Source organism: Psammomys obesus, unplaced genomic scaffold, assembly GCF_907164565.1.
Source record: "Psammomys obesus unplaced genomic scaffold, mPsaObe1.curated_primary_1811, whole genome shotgun sequence".
In the NCBI taxonomy this organism is placed as follows: domain Eukaryota; kingdom Metazoa; phylum Chordata; class Mammalia; order Rodentia; family Muridae; genus Psammomys; species Psammomys obesus.
Window position 1 is genome coordinate 2385858 of NW_026596466.1, and position 16076 is coordinate 2401933.

The 16076-nt window shown below is 55.2% G+C and overlaps 1 protein-coding gene across 1 annotated transcript in view; it reads right to left on the reverse strand.

The window, feature by feature from the left end:
• The window catches only part of Foxk1 (forkhead box K1), a 62762-nt gene that overhangs the window by 16440 nt on the left and 30246 nt on the right, over positions 1–16076 (reverse strand). Inside the window, exon 2 of the mRNA XM_055598541.1 lies at positions 8501–8686. Coding sequence (XP_055454516.1) covers positions 8501–8686 — 186 coding nt within the window. The remainder of the gene's footprint in view (positions 1–8500; positions 8687–16076) is intronic.

The window sequence follows — 16076 nt, forward strand, 5'->3', positions numbered from 1 at the left end:
GAAGGAGACCTCGAACCCCGGGCTCTCCCACCTCCGCCCCACTGTACTTCTGCCTGTTACTGCGAGCAGATTTCAAGCCGAGACAACAAATCTGACGAAGGAGCAACTGCACCCCACCCCACCCCCTGCTCAAGATAAACGGGGGTGCTCCTGCAGATACCCTCGGTCAACACCCCGACAATGTCGGGCAGCGGGGGCAGTCTGGCCACTTTCCTCCAGTGTCAGAATTGCTGGGTTCAGGGGAACAGTAGTGTCAGAGTCGGGGGTGGGTACGGCCTGGAGGCATGACCAGGGTCAGGGCTGGGGTGGTGACACTGTGGGGAATGGGGATGGGCATGTGATGTCCAGAACCATGCCAAAAGGCTGGGCGTGGTGGAGAACCCTGGGGCTCCCTGGGGTACCGGAGGGATGGTACCTGAGGCCGAACCTGATTCACACACACACGTGTAAGATTGCGCACCGCCATCCTCCCCCACAGCTCTGGGTAGAGGGGTGTCACCCCAGCCTCAGGAAGGTAAGAGAATATGACGCTAAAGGCCTCTTAGGCTACATAGTGAGTTCGAGACCAGCCCGCAAGTTCGAGCCTAGCATGCTGAGTCCTGGCTTCAACTGCCCGTACCTCAACACGTTTTTAAAACGGGCTGGAGTTTTTTTCTGTCTCCTCTCCTGGACCCTTTCTCAGGAAGAAAAGGATGAGCGTTCCTTTAATAAAACAAAGCAGGAAATCAGCAAAGAGAAAGGCACCCTGTCTCCTGAGGGGTCTGGGATGAGGCTTCCCGGGTCAGAAGGTTCTGGAGCCAGGTCCAGGCTGGGGGAGGCAGCAGCCAGCCAAGGAGGGGGCAGGACACGGGCAGGGCTGAACTAAAGAGAAAAGAGGAATCACACACTCTAAGAAGGGAAAGCGAGGCAGCGTATAAGGAAGGAAGTGGCTAGGCCCCAGAATTATGACACAGATACAATAGGAAAATGCTGACAGGAGCCGAGCCATGGATGATGTAAGTTTACCGGGGAGAGGGAGGAGTGAAATCTGAATGTCCCTGTAAGCAGCCCAAACATGAGAGCTACAACCAAAAAGAGGGCAGCCACCCACAGCCATGACTCAGGAAGGTGCTGGCAAATGGCAGACGATGTGGTGAGAGGCCAGGGGCCTGGGGGAGTCCCTCCACTGTGGGAATGACATGACTTCCACCCTTTACTGCTGAGTCTGAACAAAACAAAAGGACAGGGAAGGCGCATTTCCAGAGCCAAATGCCTTAGACTTCTCTTCAAGAACGGCTGTGCTCTGTGCAGGCGATATGGCTCAGGGGATAACGGGGCTCGCAGGCGAGCCTGACACCCCAAGCTCAACACCTCGGACCCATGTGGCAGAACGGCAGAACCAACCCCTGAAAGTTGTTTTCTGACCTCCACACGCACCAATAAACACGTGTTAAAAAAGGAATGTGTTCTCCCAGGAGCACTGTGCTCCTGAAACCGCACAGTGCCCAAGGTGGGAAACACACCAACGTCAGGTACTCTTTTTTAAAGATGTGTATATATGACATGTACGTATATGTAATTACCTATGTGTATGTGTGCATGCACGTTCACGTGTGTGATCGTAGTAGGTATGTGTGGAGGATGAGCTTGGAGGCTGGCCCATGCGACAGCTGTGTTCTGGAAACCAGAACTCGGGTCCTCAGCTCACCCACCTGTCCAGACTTGAGACAGGAGGGGGAGCAATCACCCCACAGTTCTGTGGGGTCGGGTGCTGGACCCGGCCTCTCTGGCCTCTGCCGGGTCAGTTCTGTGTTGTGGCTTCTCACCGGTGGGAGGCCTGGGGAGGGGCGGTCAGGGCACGCACTGTGCCCACAGGTGACCACTCGACACGCCCTGGTGATGCCGCACACGTGCAGCTCGGATGTGCCCTGTGACCCCAGAACTCAATGCTGCAGCACCCCAGATTGTCCCAGGGGATGTGCAGACAGTAGGGAGAAGCCAAGGGAGCACGGAGGGCCCTAAGCCCTCTAGTGGGGAGGAGCCCTCAGGTTTTCAGACGAAAAGGAAACAGGGTGAGGCCTGTGGGTGCAGACGGGAACAGGAGACAGCAGACCTCAGTGTCTATAAACGCCCAGACCCAAACATTCAAAGCATTCAGAGTCTTCAGGTTCTAACGAAAGCACAGAAAAGCTACACACCATGAAGGAGGAACCAAAGTGTGCCAGGAGGACAAGCACACAGGGGGCTCCTTTCCTGGGGGCGCACGCGCAGAGGCCGCCATGCGCGCCTGGGGCCCGGGACAGCACCCAGCGCTATATGCCCTGTTGCTCCGACACTCGCACACCCCTGCAGGACACCTCCTCATTCACCAGCACAGCCACCTGGGCTCGGGCATACCTGAATTTTTGGCATTATTTTCGTTAAGACAGACTTTTTTTTATTTCTTTCCCCACCTAGCACTGATGAACCCAGAGCCTGGTGCATGCCAGGTTAAGCACTCTACCAGGGAGCTGCATGCCCACCCCCCACCCCCAGTGCCGATCTGGGAATTAAGCTGCCACCGGGCACCCTGGGCAGAGGGTCATATGCAGGATGGAGCTGCTTAGATCTGCTCTCGATTGAAAATGTGTAAGCTGTTCATTTTCTGCAACTTTCCACTTGGTATTTTTGGACTGTGAGTAAGTGAAACCACAAGCAAGTGAAACTAAGTCTAGGGGGTGGGCGGGGACGGGGGGGGGCATAGGGCGGGGCAGTGATTTCTGATGCAGACTAGATGCCCTCCAAAGGCAAAAGATCACAACAAGAGACTAGAGAGCACAAGGGCTGAAGTGAGCCCGAAATCAAGTACAACCGTGCTGAAGACACACGATTAAAGGGCTGGGGCTCTGCGGTTCTGATGCCTCCATTTCCGTCTTTCAGGTCACCACTGCTGGCCTCTGCTGTTTATACCCAGGGAAGGGCATGGCGCTGTGCAGCAGGTGTGGAAGCCGGGACTCAGCTCTCGCCTCGGCCATGTGGCTTCTAGGAACCAAACTCCGGTCTTCATTCTCGGCAGCAAGCACTCACTGAGCCATCTCGTAGCCTTTCCACTTCAACGTTCGAGACGAGACAGGATCCATGAACCCTGAGCTCCCAGGGGGCCCACAGCACTCACCCACGGAGCAATTCCCTAACCGAGAGCTCACTATGCAGCCCAGGCTGGCCTCAAGTTCACAGTCTTCCTGCCTTGGGCCCCATCGTGCAGGGATTACTGGCAACTGCCCTGTGCGGGGCTCCACATGCTACTTTCATGGCTGCTGTGGCACTTGGCTTAAGTGTAGCCCCAAGGAGCCTGCTTTGGCCTGAGTAACCTCGGCAAATCATTAACCAGCTCCCTGCTTTCCTAAATCGCCTGCTCTTCGCAGAAAGCAAGGTCACAAAACACTGCCGGAGCTGCCGGTTCTTTCAAAGAGCTCATTCATCTGCTGGGCGGAGCTCTGCAGGCTGGGGCAGGGCGCCCCCACTCCCCACCCCCCACAAAACCCCAACGTACACACAACAAAACCACAGTGGAACAAGCCGCCCTAGGAAACATGGAGCCGCCCAGGCCGGTCAGCGAAGCGGAGACAGGGCCTGGTGGGGGTGGAGTGGAGGAGAGGGGACGAGGGGCAGGTACCCAGCCTCGATCCCGCTCCAGGGAGGGAGGAGCCCCAGCTGGGAGGCCCCTTGGCCTCGGCACCCAGGTCGGCCAAGTCGGCCAATCGGGACCCGCTAGCAAAGCTCACCAAATTAGGCAAGCTGACTGCTCAGGGCGGGGCCCACGGCGGCTGGGAAGCCAAGCCCTTCCCCCAAGCCTGCCCCGCCCCGGCTCCCGCAGCCTGGGAGAGGAAGGGCAGGGCGTGTTTGTAAACACGTGGGCTCCACCCCTACACTGAAACTCAAACTGAGAAAGTCTTGGCAGGCGAACCTCAGGCCTTCCCGAGCTTTACAAAAGCTCAATGGAATTCCACAGCGGGGAGATAAACGGATGTCAACAGAGATCTTTTGTTGTGACGCTTACAGGCCCACGGAGGCTACAGCAGGTCCCAAGCCACCATCTCACACACAGGTGACCAAGGACCCCGTGGGAACTGAGGAGCCGAGGGCCCGGCCCCTCCCTGCGGTGCCTGGACCATGGTAGACAGTCTGGACTCAGTCACTCGGCAGAGGGGGCTAGGGGCTTTATAGCTACTGTCCCACCTGGTCAAAAGCCACCCACATCCCAGCCTTCACCCAGGGTCTTAACCGGCTGGCTGCTGTTTTCTGGCTGCTGATCAGTTTCTGAGACAGGGTCTCATGCTGAATTGTGCCCTCTGTGTAGCCGGGGATGGCGCACAGCTTCTGATCCTCCTGCCTCCACTTCCCCAGTGCTGGGTGGGGCTGGGATGCAGCACTGGGCCTGCCTGGTGTTACACAGTGCTGGAGATCACATCCAGGGCTTCCTGGCTAGACAAGCACTCTACCGAGCCAGCCACGGCCCCAGCCCCTCACTGCTGTCCTTACCTGGACTGTTAATGGAAGTGCTCTAGGAGGCCAGGCATGGTGGCACACTGGGAGACAGATGCAGGAGGATGGGGGCCAGTCGTGCCACACAGTACGAGCCTGCTCAGAAGCAAACAGCACTAAAAAGCAGCCTGTTCAATGCCACAGTCATGCACCCTAGCGCTGGATGTTGAACCCAGAGCCTCTGAGATGAGGTCTCGCTACGTGGGCCTGGTGTGTCTACAACACAGTATGTGGACCAGCTTGGCCTCGATGTGATCTCCGGGCTTCTGCTCCCAAGAGCTGGGATTTCGGGGGAGTGCTGCCTGGCCAAACCCTGGGCCCTTCCAGGCTAAGGAAGTGTCGTGACCTCATCCCAGGCCTCTTTTTATTACAGGCGAAGTTGCCCAGCCCAGCAGCCCAGGCTGGTCTTGAACATAAGCCCTTTCTAGCATCAAGCTTTCCAGGTTGTACCACCTGCCCCTCCCCTGAGCACCTTGGGCCTTTTCGTAGCTAAGTGATTTCTGTCCAAATAACAGGCCGCAGCTTTCTTAACCGTGGGCCATGAGTCCTGGGGATAAGTGGTAGGACATGACCGCTGGGCTGGAGGGACTCTATCAGGGACCATCGGTCTCTCACAAACATTAGTGCCTGAAACCCAGCACTTGGGAGGCTGAGGCAGGAGGATTATTACTCCAAGTTTCAGGCCAGACTGGGTTACACAGTGAGTCCTGGACCAGCCTTGCTACAGTGTGAAACCCTGTCTCAAAAGCTAAATCCGGGGCTCTGGGGGCTCAGGATTCTCAACGCTGCAGAGAAGAGCAATGAGCCCCACCTTTTGTCCTCTGACCTTCACACGCCCCTCTCAACAACCACCAAACAAACACATAAATCAGTATAATTAAGAAATGAACCAATATCAGAGCAAGTTACACAGACAGACCCTCCCCAGTGCTCTGACCACCTGTGACCCCTAAGGAGACTAGCCTTGGGGCCGCATCCAAGTTCAAGACCTGGAAGAGGATGCCTCAGGCATACGGAATCTGGGCATCAGAGCAGGGCCATTCCCGGCCTGAACGACGACACAGGCGAGAGCTGAGCACAGGGGCTGTCTGTCCACTCTCGCCCGCCTTCCCGAGGGCTCCGCTGCTGCAGGCTTCACACTCGGGGAGACAGGGTGCTGTGGGAAGCTGCTAGGATGTGGCCCGCCCAACAAGAGACACAAAGCACTGTCCACACGGCCAGGACCACGCTGGGGCTCTACGCTTGAGCTCTGTGCTTGTGAGCTCGCCGAGAGGCACAGCCTGGGAGGATGGACAGCTACTCTGGACAAGGGTGCCTGTGCACACATTTCACGGTGAGAAACAAAGCAAGTTCCCAAAGGGAAACCAAGGGTTAACTGGACTCCTACACACACACACACACACACACACACACACACACACACACACACACTTACTCCTGCTAATACTTTTAACCACCTCAGGGCTCCCCGAGGAAGAAGGGCACCCTCAGATGTGAGCCCCTGACCTGGAACCTCCAGAACCCAGAATCAAAAAAAAAACTCCTTATATATAAACTCAAAAGAGCAGTGACCTCCAGCCAGGCTCGGGGCCTGTGATTCCCAGCTGGGGACGGAGGGCAGAGGAGCAGGAGTTCCGGGCCAGCCCGAGTATCAGAGCATCAGGAAGCTTCCATGTCTAATAGGGGGTAAGGGTGTGGCTAGTGGTGAGCCCTTGCCCGGTGTAGTGGTTTAATGAGACATGTTCATGTATTTGAATGCTTGGTCCACAGTTGGTGGAAAGATTAGGAGCTGTGTCCTGCGGATGGGCGTCAAGGTTCCAGAGCCGACAACGCCCAGCCGTGGTCCCCACCTCTGCCTCTAGCCTGCGGATCTGGCTTCTGCCCCAGTGCCAGGCCTGACTGCCTGTTGCCATGCCCAATACCACGATGGTCCTGGACTCACCCTCTGAGACTGTAAGCAAGTCCCCCATTGAATATTTTCTTTATACGTTAGTGGCTTTGGTCACGGTGTCTCGTCACAGCAAAGTGTCTTAGTGTCTTAGAGTTACTATTGCTGTTACGAAACACCATGACCAAAAAGCAAGTTGGGGCAAAAAGGGTGCATCTGGCTGAAACTTCCTCCATATGTCCATTATCTAAGGAAGTCAGGACAGAAACTCAAACAGGGCTAGACCCCAGAGGCAGGAGCTGACGCAGAGGCCGTGCTGCTTGCTGGTTTGCTCTGCCTGCCTTCTTAGAGGGTCCAGGGCCGCCAGCCCCAGGGATGGCCCGGCCCACAGTGGACTAGGACTCCCCATCCCCCACTGATCACTAATTGAGAAAATGCCTTACAGCGGGATCTCATGGAGACACTTCCTCAACTGAGGCTCCTTCCTCTCTGATGGGACTCTAGCTTGTGTCCAGTTGACACAATAGCAGCCAGTACAACCGACCGCGTGTCAACACACACAAACACATCGCTATTAAGCCAACATCCTTTCTCATTCATCCTCAAGACCACATTAAAAACATAAGTTACTTTAAGAGTCCCACAGCCTTTACAAACTCAGGCACATTAAAATATTAGTCTCTTTAAAATAGCCAATCTCTCTAAAACTCCAAAGTCTCTTTTAAAAGTTCAAGGTCTTTCAAGGAGCTGTGGGCTCCTGTAAAAATCAAAATGAAATTAAATACCTTCTTCAAGAAGGAAGAACCAGGCCACAGTCACAATCAAATCAAAGCAAACAAAACTCCAACAGTGTAAATAACTCAATGTCCAATATGTGGGATTCACTCATGATCTTCTGGGCTCCTCCCATGAGCCCGCTCACTTCTCCAGCTCTGCCCTCTGCAGCACACACAGCTTGCCTTCTAGGCTCTGTGTGACTCTGGATGACTCCACCCCACCGCTGCTGTTCTTGGTGGTCATCCCACGGAAACCGCATCTCCAAAACACTGGGCTCCCTTACTGCAACCGGGCTGCACCGTCACCAGTAGCCTTTTCATCAGAGGCTCTCTTCCTGGTGCCAAGCCTCAACTTCCCTGCATGACCCCTTCAGTGCTGGGCCTTCAGCTGCCGCTAAGGCTGCACCTTCACCAATGGCCTCTCTTGGGTTCACACAGCGCCAAGCCTCAGCTGCTCTCCATGACCCCTTCTTACACTATCAAGTTCGGCAACCTCTGGAACACAGAATCTACAGACACAAAACCAGCCAGGACACCTAGTATTCGGAGAAGTCTGGGTTTGATTCCTAGCACTGGGGGGAAAAGTTTTTAAATAAGGAGCTAGCATGAAGTATCACCCTGGAGAAGGAGGTAAAACTTTGGGGACCGAGTGAGGTGCCCATAGAAGCGACCCATGCCCAGGGCTCAGGGATGGACAGCACAATCCTGGCTCCGCTGGAGACAATGGTCCCCAGAGTCCTGCCCCCAAGGAGTGTGCCACGCCTATGCCACTGTCACAAGAGTACCGGCCACTGTCTGGCATCTCTGCAGGGCTGGCCTGTGCTACAAGGCTCAGGGGCAGCATGGCCCCAGCACCTAACGGGTAGCACAGCGCCTCCAAAAGCATCACAAACACAAGAGGCAGAGAGAGGGAAGTCTGGCTCATTGAGAAACCCCTGTCAGAATCTGAACCCCGCTCCCTTCTCTATTTTGAGACTGGGTCTCACGTAGCCCAGGCTGGCCTCAAACTCATGCCTTCAGGATCACAGGCATATGCCACCACACCCAGTTTGTGAGGTACTGGGAACTGAACCCAGGACCCACACGGCACTCTTCCGAAGGGAGCTGCAGCCCAGCCTATTTGTTCTTGAGACAAGGTCTCTCTCACCAAGGGACCAGGATGTCCTTGGATGCCCATGTCAGCCCTGGCTGGCTATGCACTGAAGATCCTCCTGCCTTAGCCTTTCTTTGCAGTGCTGGGGTCACAGGATCAGGCCACACGGCAGGTGGTGACCTGGGGGTGACTCTCCCTTGCAGGCTAATCTCCCCGAGCGGGGCTGCAGCGGACGCTTACCTGATGGTGCCGGTCGGGGAAGGGATGGGGCTGACCAGGCTCCGGAGGTCCGGCTCCGGAATGTGGATCTTCAGTGGGGAGATCTGTGGGTACAGTGGCCGCAGCGGCGATGTGGGGGCCTCCTCCTTGTGGTACAAGGAAGTGAACTGGATCTTGATGGCCGTGCTCGGGAACCGGAAGGTGCATCTGTAAAGGGAGGACAGAGGCTGGTCAGGCACTGGTCACCAGGTACACGAACCCACGTGGCAGGAGCAGCTCGAGCCTGAGGCTTGTGGGGTGTCCCCGTCAGAATGGTGACCCTGGAAACAGACTCAGGCTTACTCTGGCATCAGCGATACTCTGCCTGTGAACAAAGATAGAAACACCCCCGGCAGGTACCACCCGAACCAGGACAGAGGTGGGGTCAATGACTGTGGTTCCTGGGCCCCAGGGTGGGGTGGCGGGAACAGCTAAGCCGAGCCTGACCATTTACGCACAGACCTCACTCGCTCACTGCTCCCTTGTTCATTTACCCATCTGGCAAGAAACAGCTGAAGGACCCTGGCTCACCAGGACACAGACTTCACCCATCTACTCCTCACTCATTTGAAGTCAGGGCTCACTACGGAGTCCAGACCAGCCTGGCACTTGAGGTCCTCCTGCCCTTTCCTGAGTGCCAGGACAGGCGAACACCACGACGGCCTGCTTATGCCGAGACCCTAAAGGCATAAACTAACGCCACCACACAGACGTAGGGGATGCTCCATGGACATTTAGTCAGGGTGTGTGTGTGTGTGTGTGTGTGTTCTCTAACTGCCTTCTCACTGAACTTGAGGCTTACAAGCCTTAAGCTTGGGGTGTCTACTGGGTGACACACAGATAAACGAATCTGACCCTGGAAGGCCCTGCCCTCCCCTGCCCACCCTCAAAACCACGCCACATGCTCAAACAAGGTGGGCAGCTCACCCCATCTCTAAGAAATGGGCATCACCTGCTGAGCACACCTAACATCTAACTGGTGTGCATGCGGGTGGGCGTGTGGAGGCTGGAGGCTCGTGCTGAGTGTCTCCCCTGCCACTTTCCACCTGAATTTTAACGGATTTCTTGCTGAACCTGGAGCTTGCCATTTCAGCTACACTGGCTGGTTGGCAAGCTGGGGACCTGCCTGTCTCTGTGCTCTCGCACATACGAAATAAAATACACACCCTGGAAAAAACACAGATTTGAGGCCAGCGTTAGGCACAGAATGAGTTCAGGACGGCCTGAGACACACATCTGATCCACTTCTACCCAGGTTACCGTCTCTCGGCCCAGTGACGAGTTCTGCTATTGTCAGAAACTTGGTTTGTGAGTTCAGGCATGGGGCAGCTGTGTGCGTGTGGGGTGGGCAGACGCCAACTTTGGGTGGCATTCCCCAGCTACTCCCCACCTTACGTCTCGGGATCCAGGCTTGCTTCTAGGCTAAGCTGGCCGCCAGTGAGCTCCCCAGTGCTGGGGTTACCTGGTTTTTTGGTTGTTGCTGTTTTTTGGGTATTTTGTGGTTTTGTTTGTTTTGCTGTGAGGATCAAGCTCAGGACCCCGGGCTTCTGTGGCGCATTCCTCCCCCAGCAGGCTGTCTGCCCCAGTTCCTCTGTCAGTGCCTGGACTCAGAAAATGTATCAGTCATTTCTCTAAGACCTCAAGTCTGTGTACTGTCAGCTGTGCGTGCCTGTAAGCCTTTTGTAAGCCATCTAGCACAGGACTGATGATGTCTGGGTGTGACCACACGGGCCACCTGAGGAGGGGGCCGGGCTGGGGGCTGTTGGCGGGCAAGCTGTGCTGGCTGAGTGACTTCAGACTGCCTGCGCTGAGTGAACAGGGAGCCCACGTGCACGCGTGTCCCTGTGTGTGAGCACGTGCGTACATGGTCAACCCTTGTTGTGCAGGAAGGCTGTCATGGGAACAAATGTCCTCTAGTTCTTCCACATGTGCCTCTCCTCCCTCTCCACCCACAGGGAACAGGGAGCCAACATGGGACAGCTCACTCTGCTGGGAGGGTGCAAGGATGCTCGGGATGCAGGCTGGGAGCTTCACTGTGGTCCTCTCGAAGAGCAGCAGCACGTGTCTGTTGACCTGAGCCACCTCTCCAGCCCCAACCAAGAGTCAGAGCCAGAGGTACAGCTGAGTGGCCGAGGCTACAGTCCCCCCAGCCCGAGTGGCCAGAGCGCTACCTCAGAGGCGGGAGAGCTGTGTACATGTATGTAGGCCCCGGATTCTACTTCCAGTACCACCAGGCAAAACAAAACCCAAGGTGAACTCGTGATGTCGCTGGAGACTTTCAGCAGACCAACCTTCCCTCCTCTCTCCTCCCTTCGTGCTGCTGCGGAGGTTAGGGAGGGGAGGAATGGCTGTTTCACAGCCATAAAAGTCCCGCCCATCCGTGACTGAGGCCCTCTGCTGTACCACACCCTGCTGCACTGGCAACAGGTTTGGTGATAACCATCTCTAGGTTACCTGCTGGGACAGCTCCTGCCTCACTCTTCCAAAACTCAACCCAAGGCGGCCGCCCTGTCAGCAGGAGCCGGTGAGAAAGGCGCCAGGCCAAGCTGTCTCCCCAAGGGACCCCCACTGTCTTCCATCACAGTGCTCCCGCTAAGACCTGCTCTCAGGTTCCGGGGCCTTGGCTACTATAGTCTTGGTCTCTTTTTCTGATGTTTATTTGTAGCCCAGGCTGACTTCCAACTCCTCATCCTCCCGCTTCAGGCTCCCAAGTGCCAAGAATACAGGTGTGTGCTGCTGTGCCCATCTGACCCTCCCCCACCTTTATTTATTGATTTTGAGACAAGGCCTTGCTATGAAGGACTGGCCTGGGGCTCGTGGCAATCCTCCTGTTGCAGTCTCCCAAGTTGCCGTGACTTACAGATGTGAGCCACCATAGCTGTTTGCAGTTATCTTCAAGAAGGTGTCACGCACTGCTCTGACCTTCCACTCACAATTCTGACCCCACCCTGCTGAGGTCACGATTCCGACCAGGCAGGGATTGTGGTCCCTCATGGAATCTACCATAGAGGCAGACTCTCATGCCAGCACCCACCTAGTGGGGAAATCTTGCTGTTTCGGCTTTTTTTTTTTCCATTTGTTTCTTATTCATTTATTTAATTTGTTTATTTTTAAAAACAGGGTCTCTGCTGTTTTGGGTTTCATTTGCTCGATTATTTATTTATTTATTTATTTACTTACTTACTTACTTTACTTACTTACTTATAAAAACAGGGTCTCTTTTGTGGCTGAGGCTGGTTTGGACTCAGAACAATCCTTCTGCCTCAGCCTCTTCTCTGTTGGCTTACAGGGTTATACCCCCATTCCCAGCTGAGGAGTCTCTCTAAAACATTCTTGCCTGGTGCAACATAGCTCACAGGGTAAAAAAATACACTTGCTACCAAGTCTAACCCATGACAGAGGAGAACCAACTCCTTTAAGTGGTCCTCTGACTTCTATCCATACCGTATGGCACAAAGGGATGGACACACACGCACACACACTCACTGTGAAAGCTGACTAGGGTGGGCTGGTCTGGTCGCTGGGGTGTGGCTTCTTGGGAGTGAATAGGAACTCTATTCTAGAACTAGTCACTCAACGGGGGAGATTTAAATGACTAGCTGTGTGGCTGGCAAATTATACCAAAGTTCCTGCCTAAAGGCTCGTGAGCTGCACACAGAGGCCCGCCCTGTCTGGAGGCCAGTGGCTGGGCTGCTGAGACTGGGGTGATTTCTCCCGGAGATGCGAACACTGTCCGGCATCAGGCCTCAGCTTGGTACACAGTTGGCGTGACCATCACAGCCTCAGCTGGAGCTGGGGAGGTGACTCAGAGGGAAAGGCTCTGGCATGGCAAGTGCAAGAACCCGAGTTCGAATCCCTAGAACCCTGTGTGGTACACACATGCCTGCTCTATATGCACACACAGAGAAAACAGAACAAAAGAGAGTCCGCCCCGTTTTCGGGGCAGAGCTCTCCTCTGCAGCCCAGGCACAGCTCGAGCTCTGTTCAGAATTCTTGCTTCAGCCTCTGCCCAAAGCCTGGCCACCATGTCCTTTCAACTCCATCTCTGGAAGAGGGATCTGCCATCAAGGGCGCTACCAAGTGTGGGAAGGTCAGAACGGGGTACTGCCTTGAGAAAGGTAGCTTCCTTTCAGCCTCAGGGACGCACGAGGATCACTGGCAGGCTTCCAGCACAGTTTTTAAAAAGAATCGACCATCTGTCCTCTACACAGCCGCCCGCATGCCCTCCCCTCCGTCACCAGGCCTTCACTTGGCTTAGCAGAGCCAACCCAAGGGACAGTGGGGGAGGGCGCTGGGGGGGAGACAGAGTCCTGAGCCTCTGCAGAGGGTGAGGCCATCCCACGACCACCCTCGTGTGAGGAACGTCTCGGGCTTGGAGGGGAGGCCCGTTCACTCCCCACTGGTGAGAGCAGTGCCTTGAGCACCCCACTTCTCGTGTGAACACCCCAGAGGGGCAGACTGTGGAGTAGCGCATTCCTGTCAGTGTCCCAGTACTCAGGAGGCTGAGGCAGGACGATTCAGGCTGCAGAGTAAGATCAAGGCAGACTTGGACTGCAGAGAGAAGCCAAGGTCAGCCTGGGCTAGCACAGTAAGACTCTGCCTCAAAAGACAGAAGAGCACTTAGATTCCCCTTTGTATGGTATTGCTTTTTAAAATCCAATGTGCACAAACGCTTTGCTTGAGCACATTTCTGAGCGCTACTATTTGGCTGCTGCCTCTAGAGGCATCAGATCCCCTGGAACCAAAGCTGCAGCTGGTTGTGAGCTGCCAGGTAGGTGCTGGGAACTGAACCCAGGTCCTCTGGAAGAGCAGCAAGTGCTGTTAATCTCTATGCCATCTCTCCTGCATCTAAACTGTGTTTTTCTTCTTTTTTTTTTTTTTTTTTTATTTTGTTTTGTTTTGTTCTGAGACAGAGATCTGCTATGTAGCCTTGGCTGTCCTGCTCAGAGGTCTGTCCGCCTGCCTCTCAAGTGCTGGGATTAAAGGTGTGTGCCACCATGCCTGGCCTCAAATTTTCTTTTTCAATAAGGAAAAATGTGTTAATTGACGCATGAGTTTTCTAGAGCAACTACCTGAGGAGGCCTCACAGCATAAAGCTGCCCAGCTAACAACAGCTCAGTGACTGGCAGATGAGGCTCCAGGAACTTACCCCAGACTCGCCTTGCTTGGGTGTTCTCAGAACTCCAGATTTTCCTTCAAATACAAATTGGACCTGGAATAGTGGCATGCGACTGTGATCCCAGCATTTGGGAGGTGGAGGTAGGAGGATCGAAAGTTCGAGGTCAGGCCTCAGCTATACGAGACCCTGTCTCAGGAAAATGAAAAAACAAAACCCAACAAATCGGATGCCAGGATGGCTCGGCCAGCAGAGGCACCTGATGACCTGAGTCTGATCCTGGAACCCATGTAGTGTAACCCACTCTCAAAGGCTATTCTCTGACCTCTTCATCCCCTCTGTGACATGGGCATGCATGTGTGTGTGCGCGCTCACGCACACACACAGAACAGAGAAATACACATACAGACACAAACAAGATTTTAAAAATCAATATAATACAAACTGGCTTAAAGAAGTCTGTGTGTTTCGAGGAGCCCCTGGCGGGGGGGCTGAGAATCTGTTTTCTAGAGTGACGTCACGTGCCATTTTAAAGGATGCTGATACCGTCCAGCAGTTGGGTTAACCACAATGAGTACCTTACAAGTCCGTGTAGATGTGACAGATCCCGCACCATGGAATGGAGTACTCTCCAGTTTTTGACCCACTGAGGAACAGAACAACTATCTGCCATGCTGATGAAATAAACTGAGGGGTCAATGAGCAATGGACTGCAGCTGAGAGCTGACATCAGGCAAAGCTTGTTTGGAAAAGAGCCGGAGCCCTGGGTTCTCTCGCCAGCACCGCATAAATGGGGTGTGCGGTCCACGCTGGGAACTGAAGAACTGAGGTGAAGGAAGAGGAACACACACACTCACACACCCCTGCCTGAAAACTCTGGGAAAACCACGGATCCTCTCCGTCACTGAACCTCTGGGTAGCTACGGGTCCCCTGCCACAGACATGAGCTAAGGCCTCCACCAGCAAAGGCTCCCTTCAGTCATTCTCATGCTATGACAATCCCAGGGAGGGACATGGCACTGCCTTGCAGTGCAAGCTTCCCATGGCCTTTGCTGCTGCAGCCAGTCCTCTGACAGCCATTTCCTGTAAGGAGCAAATGACTCCGGAAGGCTCTGCCTGTGGCCGAGTGCCTTTGAGCCAGCAAAGCACTGGCCTGGCCCAGCTCTGTGTGGGGATAGGAGGGGAGAGTCCCCAGGCCTCGGCTCCACTAAGAGGGAACTCTGCCGGGCACCGGGCACGGTGACCAAGACTGCCCCTCCGGTTCCTGTGTGCTGCGGGGCTCTTCCTAGGAGGCCAAGAGGCACAGAGGCCTCACCTGTGTGTGCGCCGAGGAAAACCACAGCTGGATCGGGGAACAGCTTTTCTATTTTGAAACCCAGGCTGGTCTTGAACTCCAAGTAGCCGAGGACGACCTGGGGATGCCTGAGCCTCCTGCCCCACCTTCTTGAGCGCTGTGGGTACAGGTGTGCCCCTCGCACAGGGCTATGGGACGCTGGGCTGGAACCCAGGGCCTCAGGCGTGCCAGGCGAGCCCTCCACCCTGGGGGCCAGATGAACAGTAGCCTTTAGTGATCAGTAGTGCTCAAGTCCCAAGTCCCGAAGCCAGGAGTTCTCACAATTTCTAGTGTATTTCACTTAAAACATCTTTCAGCGGAGGCTGGTGAGGTGACTCAGCGGGTAGCGATTGGTGTGCAAGCACACAAGGACTTGAGTTCAGGTCCTCCAGGATCCACTCGGAAAAGCCAGGCACTGGGTAGTAGAGATGAGAGGACACACTGGCCAGGCCGGGTCCCAGTAAAAGGCCCTGTCTCAAAAAAATAATGTGGAGAGTGCAGGAGGGCACCTGATGCCCACCTCTACCCATGAGCACACGGAAGGAAACCCACTTTGCCGGAACACCAGAAAGCTGAGCCGAGGTGGCTGTGGCCGTGGGTCCCGGGGTCACGGTGCTGGGTCAGTGTGAAGGGGTGCGGGAAAGACTAGGACCACAGGGACCTATGCACCAAGGGCCCTTTCAGTCCAGGCTCTGGGGCGGGTGACTGCTGCCAGCCCCTGGTCTCTGATGGTCGGCAGTGGCTTCTCTAGGCTAGATCAAAACAGTCGGATACGCCAGCCCTCCCCAGGGAACCACACCAAGCTGGCCAAAGGCACCGGGTCAACGTGCATGCTGAGCAGATGACTTGAGTTCGGTTCCTAAAATCCACCGCCTAAGGTGGAAGGAGAGAACTGGCCTCTGACCTGCACGCACGCACGCACGCACGCACGCACAGATGGTGCATCAGCCCAGCTTTTCAGAAGTGCACACCCGGCAGGTCACTGTGGCCAGGCTCTGCTGTGAGGTGTCCTGAGCTCCGTTCCTGGGGGATTTGCGATCATATCAGTAGCGTCACTCCTGACACCCGGGCAACCGGCTGGCCCTGGGGAGCTGCATTTTTAGCAGGCA